The 16,193-nt window shown below is 67.3% G+C and overlaps 1 protein-coding gene across 1 annotated transcript; it reads left to right on the top strand.

The window, feature by feature from the left end:
• Positions 1 to 6,167: 6,167 nt before the first annotated feature.
• Positions 6,168 to 16,068, top strand: NPR2 (natriuretic peptide receptor 2). The gene is made up of 22 exons (XM_032206561.1): positions 6,168 to 6,918; positions 10,195 to 10,394; positions 10,487 to 10,600; positions 11,147 to 11,282; positions 11,394 to 11,488; positions 11,578 to 11,710; positions 11,847 to 11,931; positions 12,019 to 12,139; positions 12,457 to 12,531; positions 12,656 to 12,733; positions 12,940 to 13,044; positions 13,183 to 13,254; positions 13,369 to 13,528; positions 13,621 to 13,776; positions 13,856 to 14,024; positions 14,119 to 14,265; positions 14,455 to 14,578; positions 14,676 to 14,744; positions 14,815 to 14,989; positions 15,093 to 15,191; positions 15,300 to 15,391; positions 15,490 to 16,068. The coding sequence occupies exons 1-22, from the start codon at positions 6,168 to 6,170 to the stop codon at positions 15,550 to 15,552; spliced, it is 3,219 nt and encodes a 1,072-aa protein (XP_032062452.1). The 3' UTR covers positions 15,553 to 16,068.
• Positions 16,069 to 16,193: the final 125 nt, after the last annotated feature.

The raw sequence follows: 16,193 nt of genomic DNA, 5'->3' as shown, positions 1-16,193 counted from the left end.
AGGATAAAAGTCCCCGTCGTCGGGGCGGAAAACGAATATTCTTATTGTGTGTTTGGAAGAAGGAGCCTGGCACGCTCGCAGCCACAATGAACTAATCCATCTTCGTTTCGTCGCCGAGCAGAGAAAACGTTAAACAAAAGCGGTGTTTTTAATTTGGAGGCCCCGGTGGCTCGCCCGGGCTTCCAGGGGGACACCGAAAATCCAGGGAGAGGGCGGCTGGGGGCCGGCAGCTCGGAGAGCATCGCCTGGAGAGGGACTCGGGGCGCACCGGGGATGCTGCGGCTGGAGCATCCCTGCAGCAGCGGTGTGCCAGCGGGCAGCCACCAGCCCCGAAAGCCCAGGACCCTTGGTGAGGAGCTGCATCCGTGTCTCAGCATCACCCGAGGGCAGCTGGCTGTGTCCCAGGAGGGCACGGTGCCGCCGGGCTCCCCGCAGAGCTGCTGCAGCTCCCGGGGCACACGGGCGGGCAGGGGGTGCCAGGATGGGGTGGCGATGCTCCCCCTTTCCCCCCGGCCCCGCAGGAGGTGCGTGGGTAATAAAAGCTGATGGACAAGTTGCCATCGGCAGGATCCAGGAGTGTTATAAAACCTGAATCTCCTGAGCCTTCAGCTCAGGCTGCAGCTGCAGAGCAGGAAGCAAACAGGATCCCGGCTGGCATTGTGAAAGCAAACACCATAAATCCAAGGAAGTGCTGCAATTGCTGTTTTAGGCACTGGGGAGCTTGGCTCCTGCTCCCCACAAGCACTTTATTTTCTCTCTAAACAGCAAAAATTAAAAAATGAAATAGAAACAACACGACTTATCACTGGGCCGAGCTGGGTCAGTGTCAGCCCGTTCCCAGGGCGCGGGGCAGGGTTTCGGGGAGATGCCAGCTCTGAGCTGTGCCCGCTGACCCGTCCCCGTGCCCCCAGCACCTAAAGGGGACCCCAGGGCACCAGCAGAGCCCTCTCCTGTGCCACCGAGCTGCTGTCACACTGCTCGGAGCCACCCCACGGGGTGAAAGCAGCTGCGGCTGTGCTCCAGGAAGAGGACAACGCAGGGGGGACGTGATGGAAATCTGGATGTCCTGCTAGCTGTCGGGCTGGGCTCTGCTGCTCGGGACACCCCACACCATGCCCAGCCTCCTGGGGTGCAGAGTCCAGCCTCTGTACATTCCCTGGCACTGCCCCGTGCTCCCTTGGGCCCCACTCCTTGGGCCCCACGACCCTCTTGCACTTTCGTGGCTCACATTTCCTTGCTCGCCCTCGTGCTCCGTCTGTCTCCATCATACTCCAACGCTCTCCATCGTGCTCCATTCCCCCTCATCTTGCTCCATTCCTCTCCAACACGCTCCATCACTCTCCATCACGGTCTATCCCTCTCCATCCTGCTCCATTCCTCATCCTGATCATCCACCCCTTTCCATCATGCTCCATCCTTCCCCATCACACCCCATCCTTTTCCAGCGTGCTCCATCTCTGACAATGCTCCATCCCTCTCCCTCTCCAGCCCCTAGGGTGCTGAGGGAACTGGTGGTTGTGATTGCTGGGCCACTCCCCATCACCTACCAGTGGTCTTGGTCCTGGAGATGTCGCAGATGATGGGAGATGTGCTAATGTGACGCCCACCTCTAAGAAGGGTCTTAAGGCTTTGGGCCCCTCACAACAGGAAAGACCTCGAGGGCCTGGAGCGTGTCCAGAGAAGGGCTGTGAAGCTGGAGAAGGGCCTGGAGCACAAATCCTGTGAGGGGTGGCTGAGGGAACTGGGGGTGTTCAGTCTGGAGAAGAGGAGGCTCGGGACAGAGCTTCTACAGCAACCTGAAAGGAAGGTGTGGAAAGCTGGGGGTCGGCCTCTTCTCACAGATAACCAGTGATAGGACACAAGGGAGTGGCCTCGAGTAGTGCCAGGGGAGGTTCAGGTTGAAATGAGGAGACATTTCTCCTCACAAAGAGCAGTCAGGCACTGGGACGGGTTGCCCAGGGAGGTGGTGGCGTCACCGTCCCTGGGGGTGTTCAAGGAGAGGTTGGACGTGGTGCCTGGGGACAGGGTTTAGTGGGTGACAGTGGTGGCAGGGGGATGATCCTGGAGGTCTTTTCCAACCCTGATGACTCTGTGATCCTCTCCCATGCCCTCCCCAGAGGGGCCCAGCCCCACCGTGCCTCCTGCACCCCGGTGCCACCTCTCCCAGCAGGGCTCCAGCACCTCCAGCACCTCCTGGGGTGCTCCCAGTGGCACCCGCAGGCACCCTGCTCCCAGCCCTGCCTCGGGCCAGCCTTTGGCACCAGGGGTCACCCCACGTGTCCCCCCCGCCCTCGCCACTGGCACCGCTGCCCTCGGCCTCCTCTCACGGGAAACGTGACGGGAGGGCGCGGGGTGTTTAGGAAAACAGGCCTTGGCACCCGGCGGCCATCCCGGGAAAATAAAAACATCCGGGCGGGCAGCGGTGCCGCGAGCGCGAGAGACCGGCACTCCATAAATCCCCCGGAGCAGGTGCTTTGTAGTCGGCACAAGGAAATGAGCACATTATTCATCTCGGCTTAAACCCCTAAACGCTTCCTGTCCTGTGAGTCAGAAATAGCCCTGGGAGATCGGTCCCAGGCCCCGCAGGAGCTGCGCTGTCCAAGAAAGTGCCACGAGCCTGCCAGGCCTGGGGCCAAGGCGAGGGCGGGCGCACGTGGCAGGGAAAGTGGTGCTGGGACGGGGGCACCACAGCAGGACCTCTGGGGCTGGTGGCACCAATGGCACTGGTGTCACCAAGACTGGCAGCATCAATGGGTCTGGTGGCACCAATAATGCTGGAAGAACCACTGAGTGTGGTGACACCAACGAGGAGGGTGGCACCACCGAATCTGGTGACATCTCCAAGGCTGATGGCACCAATGAAGCTGGTGGCCCAGTGAACCCTGGCTGGTGGCACCAGTGTGGTTGGTGGCACCGCAGAGGCTGGTGGCTCCAGGGAGGATGGTGGCTTCACATTTAGTGGCACCCCTGCAGCACGTGGCGCCACTGGGACTGGTGGCTCTAATGAATCCGGTAGTGTCATTGAGAGTGGTGGCACTGCTGGGGCTGGTGGCACCAATGGAGCTGGTAGTAATACTGAATCTGGTGACAGCAGTGAGGCTGGTGGCACCACCAGGGCTGGTGGCACCAGTGAGGCTGACAGCACCAAGAATTTGGTGGCGCCACTGCAGCAGATGGCACCGCCGGTGCTGGTGGCACCACCAGTTCAGCAGGGTGCACAAAGGAGACACCCGCAGGGGACGCTGGTGCTTTTCGTGTCCTGGGTGACTCCCGCAGACCTTTGCTGGCCTTTCTCCGGCAGCAGAACCACAACCCTGCTGCTCCACGCATCTGTTCTCCAGCCACAGCCCCCCGCACAACCCCACACCCGTAGGGCCCCTCCTTGGCTCTGGGGCATGGTGGCCCTGAACCGGCCCTGAACCCGAGGAGCAGCAGAGCTGCTGCATTACCCACGTTTTTCCCTTTAAAATATTCGCTTCTGCTCCATTTTTTCCGCTGTTGGCACGCCAAACCCAAACACAAACAAGGAGTCCTCCGGGTTACCCTGACAACTGCAGCGCACGAAGCCCATAAACGCAGAGGTCGCCCCGCGTGCCGGCACCCGGCCCCGCTGACGCTGCGGCCCGTGACCTCCTGGCCAAAGCCACCACAACCTTCTGGAGATGTTCCTCACCCAGCAGGGACCGGGTGGCCTTTGGAGCTGACGGGGAGCAGATGGGGAACGCAGAGCCGCGTCCCCTCCACCCTCACCACTCTGCATCTCCAGAGGTCCCCGTGCCGCGGCACCGCGCGTCCCCGGCGTGGTGGCTCCCGCTGCAGCTCCTCCACCCAGCCCGGTGGAGCTGGAGGTCCTGGAGGCACCCACTGCCGGTGCCTGGCGTGCTCTTCACAGCCACCTCCCGGGGCTGACAGGTTTCTGGCCCCGCTCTCGGTGCAGAGGTGAAGGCGCTTGGCAGGGCTCTGCAGCCCGCCAGCTCCAGGAGGCGGAAAAAAACATTTATTTTATTTATTTACTTTTTTATATATATATTTTTTTTACACTCCAGGGGTGGTGGGGGAAGAGGGGTGACAAGGACAAGCCCTTCCCGTTGGGACACCCGGGGCACACTTTTGGCAGCGCGCGCCCCAAGGGAACATTTTGGCACAAATTCTCCGGTTCTGGGATGCAAAGCTCGGAGGGGAAGGCGAGGCACAAACACCCCAAAATCCGCCAGGGCACCGTCCCCACGTGTCCGAGGAGCCTGGCGGGGCACGGAGCCCACGGGTGAGCGGCTCCACGCGGGGGCAGCCGTCCCCTGCTGCCCCTTCGCGCTGTCACCCGTGGGAGCTGCGTGCGCCCTGGGCGCAGGAGCCGGTCCCCGGGCCCCCTCTGGCGGCCCGCAGACGCCAGCACGGGGCGCTCCGGGAAGGTGCCGGGAGTGGGGGGGGGGGAGGCGGAATTTTTGGCCAGGTTTCGGATGCTCCCGCTCGGGTTTCGCCGCCCCGCGGCTATTTATACCCGGCAACCCAATCCCCCGGCTGGCCGAGGACGTGTCACTCATCGCGGGGACACCTGCGGGGTGGCACCGGCGGGGCGAGCGGGGGTGCCGCGCCCGCAGCTCCGCGCTCCGTTCTCCCCACTTTTTACCCCAAATCCTGGAGGGGACGGGTCCCACCCCCCTCCAGGTCCCCCCGCGTGGGGCAGACACGGGTGGGGGACTGCGTGAGTGTGTGTTTGGGGGGGGACGGGGCTCCCGCTGCCCGCCCGCCCCACGGGACTGCGGGCGAGCCGGGAATGCGAGGAATGCGGGGCGGGCACGCTGCCCCCTGCGGGGGCCCCGCCGCCCCCCCGGCCGCCCCCTGCCTCGCCTGTCCCTGCCCCACAGCCACCGCTCCCCCCCCCGAGAGCCCCGGTGGGATCCTGAACCCAAATCCACAGGGGGATGTGTCCCCAGGGGGACACAGAGATCTGGGCACCCCCACGACCCCCCCTCACGTTGGGGACCCCATAACCGGGGTACCCACATAGAGGAGACCCCCAGAAGCTGGACACCCCTTCCTCAAAATCCCCTCGTGCTGAAGACCCCCGGAGCTGGGGCAGCTCTTCCCCAACGCCCCCACTCTGGGGACCCCCAAAACTCGGGCATCCCCTCCCCAATCCCTTCATGCAGGGGACCCCCGGAGCCTGGATACTCCTTCCCCCAGCTCCCCAAATCCCCTCGTGCCGGGGACACCCAGAGCCTGGACACCCCTTCCCCAAAATCCCTTTGTGCCGGAGACCCCCAGAACTCAGGCACCCCACCCTCAACCCCCCCACACACTGGGGACCCCCAGAACTCGGGCATCCCCTCCCCACTCCTCTCATGCTGGACACCCCCTCCCAATCCCTCCACGCGGGGACACCCCCTCCCCAATCCCCCCAGAGCGTGGACACCCTCTCCCCCAAATCCCCTCTTGCTGGAGCCCCCCGGAGCCTGGACACCCCTTCGCCAACACCCCCGTTCTGGAGACCCCTGCAACCCGTGCGCATCCACGCTGGGGACCCCCAGAGCCTGGGCACTCCCTCCCCAATCCCACCATGTTGGAGACCCCCGGAGCCTGCACACCCCTTCCCCAAAATCCCCTCGTGCTGGAGACCCCCGGATCCCGTACACCCCTTCCCCAAATCCCCTCACGCTGGAGATGTCCGGAGCCGGGGCACCCCCTCCCCAATCCCCCCACCTTGGAGACCCCCGGATCCCGTACACCCTCTCCCCCAAACCCCCTCGTGCTGAAGCCCCCCAGAGCCGGTTCCCCCCCCTCCCCAACCCCCTCCCACTGGACACCCCCTCCCCCAACTCCCCTCTCTCTGGACCCCCCGGGAGCCACCACACCCCTTCCCCACCCCCCCCACCCTGCAGCGCGCCCCAACCCCAGCCCCCCCCCTGCTCCAACCCCACCTCCCCACAACCCCCGACGGCGGGGCCGCCCCCCCCCCTCTCCCCCCTCTCCCCCCTCTCCCCCCCTCTCCCCTCTCTCCCCTCTCCCCGTGGGGGCGGGCGGTGGCGGCGGCGGCTCCGGGGGCGGGACGGGGCGGTCCGGGGGGGCGCTGCCCGGTCCGGGGCGGCCCCGCCCGGGGGAGGCGCAGGCGGCGGCGGCGGCGGCGGCGGGCGCAGGATCCGCGGGCGCAGGATCCGCCGGCGGGGCCCATGGCTCCGGGGCTGCCGCTGGTGCTGGCGGCGCTGCTGGCGGCGGCGGGGGGCGGCGGGCACCGGGGGACACCGGCGGCGGCGGCGGCGGCCGCGGTGGCTGCGCCCCCCGACGGGGCGGTCGCCAACCTGACGGTGGCCGTGGTGCTGCCGGAGCGCAACGTGAGCTACGCGTGGGCCTGGCCGCGCGTGGAACCGGCGCTGAGCCTGGCGCTGGAGGCGCTGCAGCGTGGGGAGCCGCCGCTGCTGCCGCGGCCCTTCTCGGTGCGCGTCGAGTTCATGAGCTCGGAGCTGGGGGGCGCGTGCTCCGAGTACGTGGCGCCGCTGAAAGCCGTGGACCTGAAGCTCTACCACGACCCCGACGTGCTCTTCGGGCCGGGGTGCGTCTACCCCGCCGCCTCGGTGGGACGCTTCGCCTCGCACTGGCGGCTGCCCCTGATCACGGCCGGGGCGGTGGCGGTGGGCTTCAGCGAGAAGCGCGAGCACTACCGCACCACCGTGCGCACCGGGCCCTCGGCCCCCAAGCTGGGTGCCTTCGTCTCCCACCTGCACGCCCACTTCAACTGGAGCTCCCGCGCCGCCCTGCTCTACGTGGACCGCAAGACGGACGACCGGCCCTACTACTTCACCATCGAGGGCGTCTTCCAGGAGCTGCAGGACGGCAGCAACCTCACTGTCCGGCACCACATCTACTCCCCCGACGAGGGCGGCGCCGACACCGCCATCCACTTCATCAAGGCCAGCGGGCGCGGTGCGTGGCGTGGCGTGGCGTGGCGTGGCGTAGGGGGGGAGAAAAATGTCCCGTGGAGGGGAAAAATGTCCTGGAGAGGGGATGGAGATGCGGTGGGATCTGTGTGGGGCACGGTGGGACGCGTGGGGGGTGCTGCCGGGGCAGGGGGGCGCAGCGGGAGCTCTGTGGGGCACAGCGAGGGGGTGGGGGGAGAGTGGGAGCTGTGTGGGGCACGGCAAGGGGTGGGTATGGTGGGATCTGTGTGGGGCGCAGCAAGGGGATGGGGACGCAGTGGGAGCTGTGTGGGGCGCAGCAAGGTGGCAGGGACAGAGTGTGACCTCTGTGGGGCACAGCGAGGGAGCAGCGGGACCCCTGTAGGGCACAACAAGGGGACAGGGACACTGGGACCTCTGTGGGGCAGAGCAAGGGGACAGGGACACCGTGGGACCTCTGTGGGGTGCAGCAAAGGGGCTGGGGTCACAGTGTGGCCCGTGTGAGGGGTGGGCACAGTGGGGCCGCTGTGGGGCACAGCAAGGAGCCAGGGGACCTGTGTGGGGCAAAATGAAGGGATGGGGACCCAGCGGGACCCATGTGGGACCCAGCAAGGAGATGGGGGTGCAGGGGGACCGCTGTGGGGCACAGCGAGGGGACAGGGACACAGTGGGATACATAAAGGGCACAGCAAAGGGATGGGGGCGCAGCGGGACCCATGTGGGGTGCAGCGAGGAGTGGGCACAGTGGAACCCATGTGGGGCTCGGCATGGGGCTGGGGACGCAGTGGGAGCCGTGTGGGGTGCAGCAAGGGGACAGGGACGCAGTGGGACCTGTGTGGGGCACGGCGAGGGGCAGGGGACGCAGTGGGACCCCTGTGGGGCACGCTGAGCTGTGAGCACACTGTGGGTACAGGGCACGGTGAGGGGCGAGCACACATGCTCACAGCAGGGCTGAGGGGGCAGCAGGACCCTGTGGGACCCCCACCCCGGGCCCAGGACCCCTGCTCCCAGCCCCCCACCACCCTCACCCCATGCAGGACCCCCACTCCCCGGTGGGATGTGTGGCACGGGAGCGAGCAGAGGGACTCGGGGGCACCCTGGTGGCACGCTGTGGCTCGGGCCACCCTGCCCTGTCTGTCCCAAGCCCGGGGGCCATCGGGGTCGGGGTGTCCCCGGGGGCAGGCTGGACCCGGGCACCGCGGGGAGGCGGAGGGTGACGGTGTGGACGTGGCCGGCTGTCGGGCGGCGCTGGCGGTGGCTGCGGTGCCGGCACGCCGAGGTGCTCGGGGGGGAGGTGGCAGCCTCCTGCCCCGTGCCAGTCCCTGCTTGTGGCTGTGGCAAACAGACGGGGACGGGGATGGGGACGGGGATGGGGACGGGGACGGCCCCACCCTGGTGCCAAGGGGGGGGTATAAATCAATTTGTCGCCTCGGGAGAGCGGCTATATCGGGCCGGGAGGAAATGGAGGGGCTCAGGGAGGCAGCTGGAGAGCAAGGGCAGCCTGACGCTCGCTCGTCCATTATTGATGAGCGGGGTGTATCGATCCTGGAGGCAGCCGCCCCGCGCGGCTCCTTAATGGATCCTGAGATGCTGTGTCATTAAGGAGGACATCGAGCCGGGGCCAGCGGAGCCAGATGGGGCAGCGGGGGAGCTCTGCGCCCTGGGGCTGAGGACGGGGGGCTTTGGGTGGGATTGGGGCGAGGCACCACGCGGGGAGAGAGGCTGAGTGCGGCCCTAAATCGCCCCGATGCACACCGAGGCGGAGGACGCGAGGATGGGGGTCCCCTGGGGCTGCCTTGGCGAGGGGCCCCACATCCCTAGGACCTTGGTGCCACTGCAGGGTGTCAGCTCCCATCTCCCAAGCATGGCTTTGGCGAGGCAGGGGACAGCCCCAGGGGTCCCCTCGGAGCTGCTCACAGCCCCGAGGAGCGGGGTCTCCATCAGCGAGAGCGGGGCAGCCACGCACCTGCCCCGTGCCTGCGTGTGGCCACCCGGTGCTCGCCACCGTCCCTCTGGCAGGGGCCTGGGCGACGTGCAGGGGCCCACGTCCCTCCTGCTGCTCGTGAGAGCGCTGATATAATTAGAGCCACGGCGCAGGGAATTACCGGAGCATCTGCCCGCCGAGCGCAGGTCCTCCGCCTGGGGGAACGGGCGGGCAGGAGGAGGGGGCCCGGGCACCTTCCCCTGATGCTTCCAGCCCCACGTTAGCCCCACGTCCCACACCGGGAGCCACTCGGGTGCCGTGTGCCCCCCTCAACCCCCTGCCCTTTGACCGGGCGTGCGTCTGTCACCGCCGTGGGGCCGTGCCACCATCTGCCACCAGCTGTCACCACGGCCCCCCTGCCACCAGCACCGCTCCCGGTGCGCTCATCACCTCCAATTTCCCCCCACCCCGCTGCATTCCCATTGTTGTGTTTTTTTTGGTTTTTTTTTTTTTTTTTCTGTGCGTGTTTTTACTTTATTTTTGTATCATTATTATTATTATTTTGCCCCCCGCTGCCCCCGAGCCCTCCCCCGGTGCCCACGATGGGGCCGGGGCGGGAGGGCCGCGCGCCGTGGCCAGCGTCTGAGCGTGACATTCCTCCGGCGCCCGCCGCCTCCTCCCCCGTTGCTCAATCCCGGGTTCCCAGCCAGGCTGGCTGGAGCGGGGGCCCTGGTTTTCCGGGGGGAGGGAGGAGGCAGTGGCAGGAGCCTCCGCTCTGGCCCTCCACGAGGGTGAGGAGGGCCCCCGCTCGGGGGGGTTTCGGACACTCTCCGCCGCAGCCCGTGGGGCGCACAGCCCCACGGACACGGTGCCCGCGGCCAGCCCCACGCGTCACCCGCTTGGACATCCCAATGGGGCTGGTGGAGCCCCCCGGCAGCGGGGTTGGGGTCTCTGGGGGGTGTGAGGACGGGGCCCGGGCACCCCCTTTGCCGCCCGGGTCGCGGCAGCAGATGCTCTGTTTCCAATTAATGCCGCGGCCCCGCCGAAGGTGCTGGAATCCGGGAACCTGCACATTCCTGCCGCACGACCGACCGCAAAGCCAAACATGTTTTTGTCCTTCTCCTCGGCATGGATTCCCCAGCGGCCTGCGGGGGCACAGCCTCGCCGCTCCTCCCGGACACATTTTTCCCCTACCCGGAGCCGGTGCCGGGACGGTGGCGTCCCCCGGGGTGGGGTGCACGGGGGCGCCGGTGATTTTGGGAGCTCCCCTTTTTCTCCAGGGTGCCCGACGTGGCGTGGGCAGGTCGGGGCGGGCGAGGGACATCCCAGGATGGGGTCCCACAGCGGTGTCCCCCTCCCTGACGCCCCGTGTCCCCGCAGTGGTGTACCTCTGCGGGCCGCCGGAGATGCTGCGCCGCATCATGCAGCTGGCGCAGCGCGAGAACCTGACCAACGGCGACTACGTCTTCTTCTACGTGGACGTTTTTGGGGAGAGCCTGCGGGGAGATTCTGCCCGTGATGCCTTCAAACCATGGCAGCAGGGCCCGGGACAGGACTCGGGGCTGCGCGAGGCTTTCCAGGTGAGCTGCGCCTCCCTATGGGGATTGGGACCGGGACGGGGACGTGCCCAGCGTGGCCCCGCTGTGTGACACGGGGCCGTGCCATCCTGCAGACCGTGCTGGTGATCACCTACTACGAGCCCCAGAACCCCGAGTACCAGCACTTCCAAACGCAGCTCATCCTGCGAGCCAAGCAGAAATTTGGGGTGCAGCTCAACTACTCCCTGGTGAGCGCCTCCCGCTGCGTGCCGGGGGCACCGTCCCCCGGGGGGGTGTGGGGTGGCTGTGGTGCCGTCCCAGCAGGGTGTGTGCGTGGCCCTGCTGTGGGGTTGTGGATTTTCAGGGGTGTGCGTGGCCCTGGTGCACGGTTATAGGGTTGAAGGGGTGTGCATGGTGCTGGTTTGGGATTATGGGGTTGTAGAGGTGTGCATTGCCCTGTGGTTTGGGGTTATGGGGCTAGGGAGGTGTGCATGGCCCTGGTGCATGGTTTTGGGATTGCAGGGGGGTTGCATGGCCCTTGTGTGGGGTTATGGGGCTATGGAGGTGTGCATGGCCTCGGTACATGGTTATGGGATTGCAGGGCTTTGTGTGGCCCCAGTGTGGGGTTTTTGGGGCTAGGGAGGTGTGCATGGCCCTAGCGCATGGTTATGGGATTGCAGTGGTTTCCATGTCCCCTATATGGGGTTATGGGGCTATGGAGGCGTGCAGGGCCCCGGTGCAGGGCTGTGGGGCCGCGGGGGGGGTGCGTGCCGTGCTGAGGTCCCTCCTGGCAGATGAACCTGGTGGCGGGGTGCTTCTACGACGGGGTGCTGCTGTACGCCATGGTGCTGAACGAGACCCTGCGGGAGGGCGGCTCCAAGAAGAACGCCACCCACCTCATCGAGAAGATGCGGGACCGCAAGTTCCAGGGTAGCTTTTTTTGGGTGAAGGGGGGGGGGGGGGAGTTGGCAACGGGTCTTGGGGGCTCGGGTCCCGCCGTCCCCATCCCACCCACCCGGGTCCCCTCTTGTCCCCCCGCAGGGGTGACGGGGCTGGTGAGCATGGACGGCAACAACGACCGGGACACCGACTTCAACCTGTGGGCCATGGGCGACCCCGAGAGCGGGCAGTACGAGGTGGGGGGCGGCACGGGGGGGGTCCTGGGGGGGGGGGGGGGGGGGGGAGGGGCTGAGGGGGTGTTCCAGGCTCAGGTCTGTCTGCCCAGGTGGTGGGACACTACTCGGGCGCGGAGAAGCAGATCCGCTGGCTGGGCCGTCCCATCCGCTGGGTGAAGGGGGCCCCCCCCTTGGACAACCCGCCCTGCGTCTTCGACGTGGATGACCCCTCCTGCGACAAAAGTGGGTGCATGCCCCCCCCCCGGCGCTGGCATCCATGGGGTCCCCGAGTGCCCAGCGTCCTTCCCTGGGGGGGTTTTGGGCCCCCTCGAGTGGCGTGCTAACAGTGTGCCCCCCCCCACCCCCCATTTCACTGCAGCCCCCCTCTCCACGCTGGCCATCGTGGCTTTGGGCACAGGCCTCACCTTCGTCATGTTCGGCATCTCCAGCTTCCTCATCTTCAGGTGGGTCGGGGCTGGGGGAGCCGTGCCTGGGTGCTGGGGGGCAGGAGCCTGACCCCCTGTGCGTGTTGTGTGTGTCCCCCCCCCCAGGAAGCTGATGCTGGAGAAGGAGCTGGCCAGCATGCTGTGGAGGATCCGCTGGGACGAGCTGCACTTCGGGAGCGCCGAGCGCTACCACAAGGGCGCGGGCAGCCGGCTCACCCTGTCCCTGGTGAGAGCCACCAGCCCCCAGGACACTGCCCCTGTCCTCTCCCTGTCCTGCCCCTGCATGGCCCCTCCGTCCCCTACAAAACCACAGCCACGTTGCACCCATCCCCTGCACTCATCCGTCCCCTGCACATCCCCTATCCATGCCCCGTACCTCATCCTATAGCCCCTGGTATGGGGCGTGCAGACCTGCTGCTGGCCCTACACACCACAATTCATCCCCTGCCACCCCCCTGCACACCCCTGGCTGTCCCAGCCCGGCTCCCTGTGTGCCTGCCACCCCTCCTTGGGGTCCCCATCCCTAACCCTCCCTCCCCGCAGCGTGGCTCCAGCTACGGCTCCCTGATGACCACCCACGGCAAGTACCAGATCTTCGCCAACACCGGGCACTTCAAGGTCAGTCCGAGCGCCGCCACCACCCGATCCCCCCTCGGTCACACCCCTGGTGTGACGCTGGCACCTCGCTCCCCTCCCCAAATCCTCCTGGTGGGGGCTGAGCCCTCTCTCACCTTGCCCCCAGGGCAACGTGGTGGCCATCAAGCACGTCAACAAGAAGCGCATTGAGCTGACGCGCCAGGTGCTCTTCGAGCTGAAACACGTAGGTTTTGGGTGGGCGCCCTGATGGGGGGGGCGTGGGGTCCCCTCCTGGGGGTGGTGGGGCTGTGGGACCACTGGGGGCACCCCCAGTGGGGGGATAGAGAGGGATCCCTGTGGCTTTGTGGCCACGGTGGGTGGCACAATGGGGAGCGGCACCGTGTCCGGGGGCACCCCGCATCCAGACGCTGCCTGTTCCTCCCCTCCCAGATGAGGGACATCCAGTTCAACCACCTGACGCGCTTCATCGGGGCGTGCATCGACCCCCCCAACATCTGCATCGTCACCGAGTACTGCCCGCGGGGCAGCCTGCAGGTAGGGGGGCGGACACAGGGCGTTGGGGCGAGATGGGGGAAGGGGGGGCTCCGATTTCGGGGACGGGGTGGCCATGGGGACCCTGTGAGGGTGGTGCCGGTGCCACCGTCCCGGCGCTCGGCGTGCTGCCTCCCCCAGGACATCCTGGAGAACGAGAGCATCAACCTGGACTGGATGTTTCGCTACTCGCTCATCAACGACATCGTCAAGGTACCCGAGCCGTGCGCACGGGGTGCAGGGTCAGTGGCTGGGGGGGGGGGGGAGGGTGGTGCCAACCTCACCGTGTCCGTCCGTCCGTCCGTCCGTCTGTCTGTCCGCCCCCAGGGAATGGCCTTCCTGCACAACAGCATCATCGGGCACCACGGCAGCCTCAAGTCCTCCAACTGCGTGGTGGACAGCCGCTTCGTGCTGAAGATCACCGACTACGGGCTGGCCAGCTTCCGCTCGCCCTGCGACGGCGAGGACACGCACGCCCTCTACGCCAGTGAGCGCCCACCGAGGGGGAGGGGGACACGGGTGGCAGTGGGGGGGCACGGGGTGGCCCTGCCTCACCATCCTGTGGCCGTGTCCCACCAGAGAAGCTGTGGACGGCCCCGGAGCTGCTGCAGAAGGGCCGGCTGCCCCCGCAGGGCATGCAGAAAGCTGACGTCTACAGCTTCGGCATCATCGTGCAGGAGATCGCCCTGCGCAACGGGCCCTTCTACATCGAGGGCATGGACCTGAGCCCCAAAGGTTCGAGGGGCCGGGTTACGGGGTGAGGTGGGTTTTGGGGAAGGGATTCGTGCTCATCAGTCCCCTCTTCCCGGGGCAGAGATCGTGCAGAAGGTGCGCAACAGCCAGAAGCCGTTCTTCCGCCCCTCCATCGACATCGGGGTGCACAGCGAGGAGCTGGCGGTGCTGATGGAGCGCTGCTGGGCGCAGGAGCCGGCCGAGCGCCCCGATTTCGGGCAGATCAAGATCTTCATCCGCAGATTCAACAAGTGGGTGCTGGCAGAAGCCTGGGGCGGGCTGGGGAGGGGGGTGGTCCCACGGTGTGCGTGTCCCCACCGCCTGTGTCCGTCCGTGTCCCTGCAGGGAGGGCAGCACCAGCATCCTGGACAACCTGCTGTCGCGCATGGAGCAGTACGCCAACAACCTGGAGAAGCTGGTGGAGGAGCGCACGCAAGCCTACCTGGAGGAGAAGCGCAAGGCGGAGAACCTGCTGTACCAGATCCTGCCCCAGTGAGCGGGGGCGAAACGGGGCCGGGGTGCCCGTTGTGGGGTCGTGGTGCCCGCTGTGGGGTCGTGGTGCCCGCCGGCTCCCCGTGCCGCTGTTGGCAAGGGGAGGACGGGCTGTAGGATTTTGGGGAGAGGGGCACCCGTGGTGGTGGTGGTCCCCCGGCACCCACCGCCCCCTTTTTCCCCCGGCAGCTCCGTGGCGGAGCAGCTGAAGCGCGGCGAGACGGTGCGAGCCGAGGCGTTCGACAGCGTCACCATCTACTTCAGCGACATCGTGGGCTTCACCGCGCTGTCGGCCGAGAGCACCCCCATGCAGGTGGGGAGCGGGGACGGGGGCGGGCAGGGGGCTTCGTGTGTGTGTGCGTGTGTCCCCCATCACCTCCACCACCAGCGCCAGCCCCTGCTCCTTGCAGGTTGTGACGCTGCTCAACGACCTCTACACGTGCTTCGATGCCATCATCGACAACTTCGACGTGTACAAGGTGAGGGGGAGGGGGAAAGGTGGAGGGGGGGGGGCGAGGAGCCCACCCAACGTCCCCGGTGCCGTGTCAGGTGGAGACCATCGGGGACGCCTACATGGTGGTGTCGGGGCTGCCGGTGCGCAACGGCAAGCTGCACGCCCACGAGATCGTCCGCATGGCGCTGGCCCTGCTGGAGGCCGTCAAAACCTTCAAGATCCGGCACCGGCCCAACGACCAGCTGCGCCTGCGCATCGGCATCCACACCGGTGAGCCTGGGGGGTGCAGTCTGCGTGCCCTCCACCTCCTCCTGTGTCCCCCCCAGTCCCGGCCTGAGTGCGTCCCCTGTCTCCTGTCCCCCTCCCTCCCCAGGCCCCGTGTGTGCAGGAGTGGTGGGGCTGAAGATGCCGCGGTACTGCCTCTTCGGGGACACGGTGAACACGGCGTCCCGCATGGAGTCCAACGGGCAGGGTGAGCCACGGGGACGGGGATGGGCACCGCGGGTCCTGTCCTGCTCCCAGCCCCGGCCACATCCTTATCGTGTGTCCCCCCCCCCCCACCTCTCCTTTGCGCCCCCAGCCCTGAAGATCCACGTCTCCTCCACCACCAAAGAGGTCCTGGATGAGTTCGGCTGCTTCGAGCTGGAGCTGCGCGGGGACGTGGAGATGAAGGTGAATCCCTTCCCCAAAACCCACCCCTACACCCCCCCCTCCCCTTCCACGGGCTGGGGTCCGTGTGGGGGGGTCTGACCACCGCCCTCCACCCCCAGGGCAAGGGGAAGATGCGGACCTACTGGCTGCTGGGCGAGAGGAAAGACCCCAAAGTCGTCTGAGCCCGGCGCAGCCCCCAGCCCCCCCCGTGCCCCCGGGGCGCACCGGAGCAGGTTTGGGGCGTGCGGGGCGCAGCGGCCGCGGCACCGCCTGTCCCCCCCCCATCAGCACCAGCAAAGCCTTCCCGAGCCTCCCGCTGCCCCACGGAGCGGGGGGACCGGCCTCGACCCCCAACACCCCCCTCCCCAAAGCCTCTCGGGGTCCCGATCCCCCTTCCCACCTCCCCGAAACCCCTCGGCTCGGCGGGCTCTGAGCCGCCCCCTGGGGCCTGGCTGCCCCGCAGGGCACTTTGCCTTCTCTTTTCAGTACTCAGCCCCTCCTTGCGCCCCTCTCACCCCCTCCCCAGGGGGGGCAAAGGGAGCGGGGCAGGCTCAGACCCTGCTGCTCCCACCCGCGCCCCCTCCTCTTCCCCTGTACATAGCCCTCTCCCCCCCGGCTCCTGTAAATACCCCCTCCCCAGGTGTAAATATAGGCGTCCGCGCAGACTATTTTGTTGAAATACAAACTGCCCCCAGCGCCGCTGTCTGCTTTTGGGGGCTCCGAGCTTGGGGGGCTGGATGGGGACGGGGACGGGGACGCGTGTCACCCACCGCGGGCACGGGGAGAGGGCGCATCCCCGGGGACGTGCCGCATGTGGGGGTGG

This window comes from Aythya fuligula, chromosome Z, assembly GCF_009819795.1.
Source record: "Aythya fuligula isolate bAytFul2 chromosome Z, bAytFul2.pri, whole genome shotgun sequence".
Taxonomy (NCBI): domain Eukaryota; kingdom Metazoa; phylum Chordata; class Aves; order Anseriformes; family Anatidae; genus Aythya; species Aythya fuligula.
This window is presented reverse-complemented; position numbering and strand designations above follow the sequence as displayed.

Coding starts and splice junctions, on each gene's coding strand:
- NPR2 (XM_032206561.1), top strand. CDS start 6,168: ATGGCTCCGGGGCTGCCGCTGGTGCTGGCGGCGCTGCTGGCGGCGGCG. Junction 11,489..11,577: donor CCGAGAGCGGGCAGTACGAG/GTGGGGGGCGGC, acceptor CTGTCTGCCCAG/GTGGTGGGACACTACTCGGG. Junction 15,192..15,299: donor CATGGAGTCCAACGGGCAGG/GTGAGCCACGGG, acceptor TTGCGCCCCCAG/CCCTGAAGATCCACGTCTCC.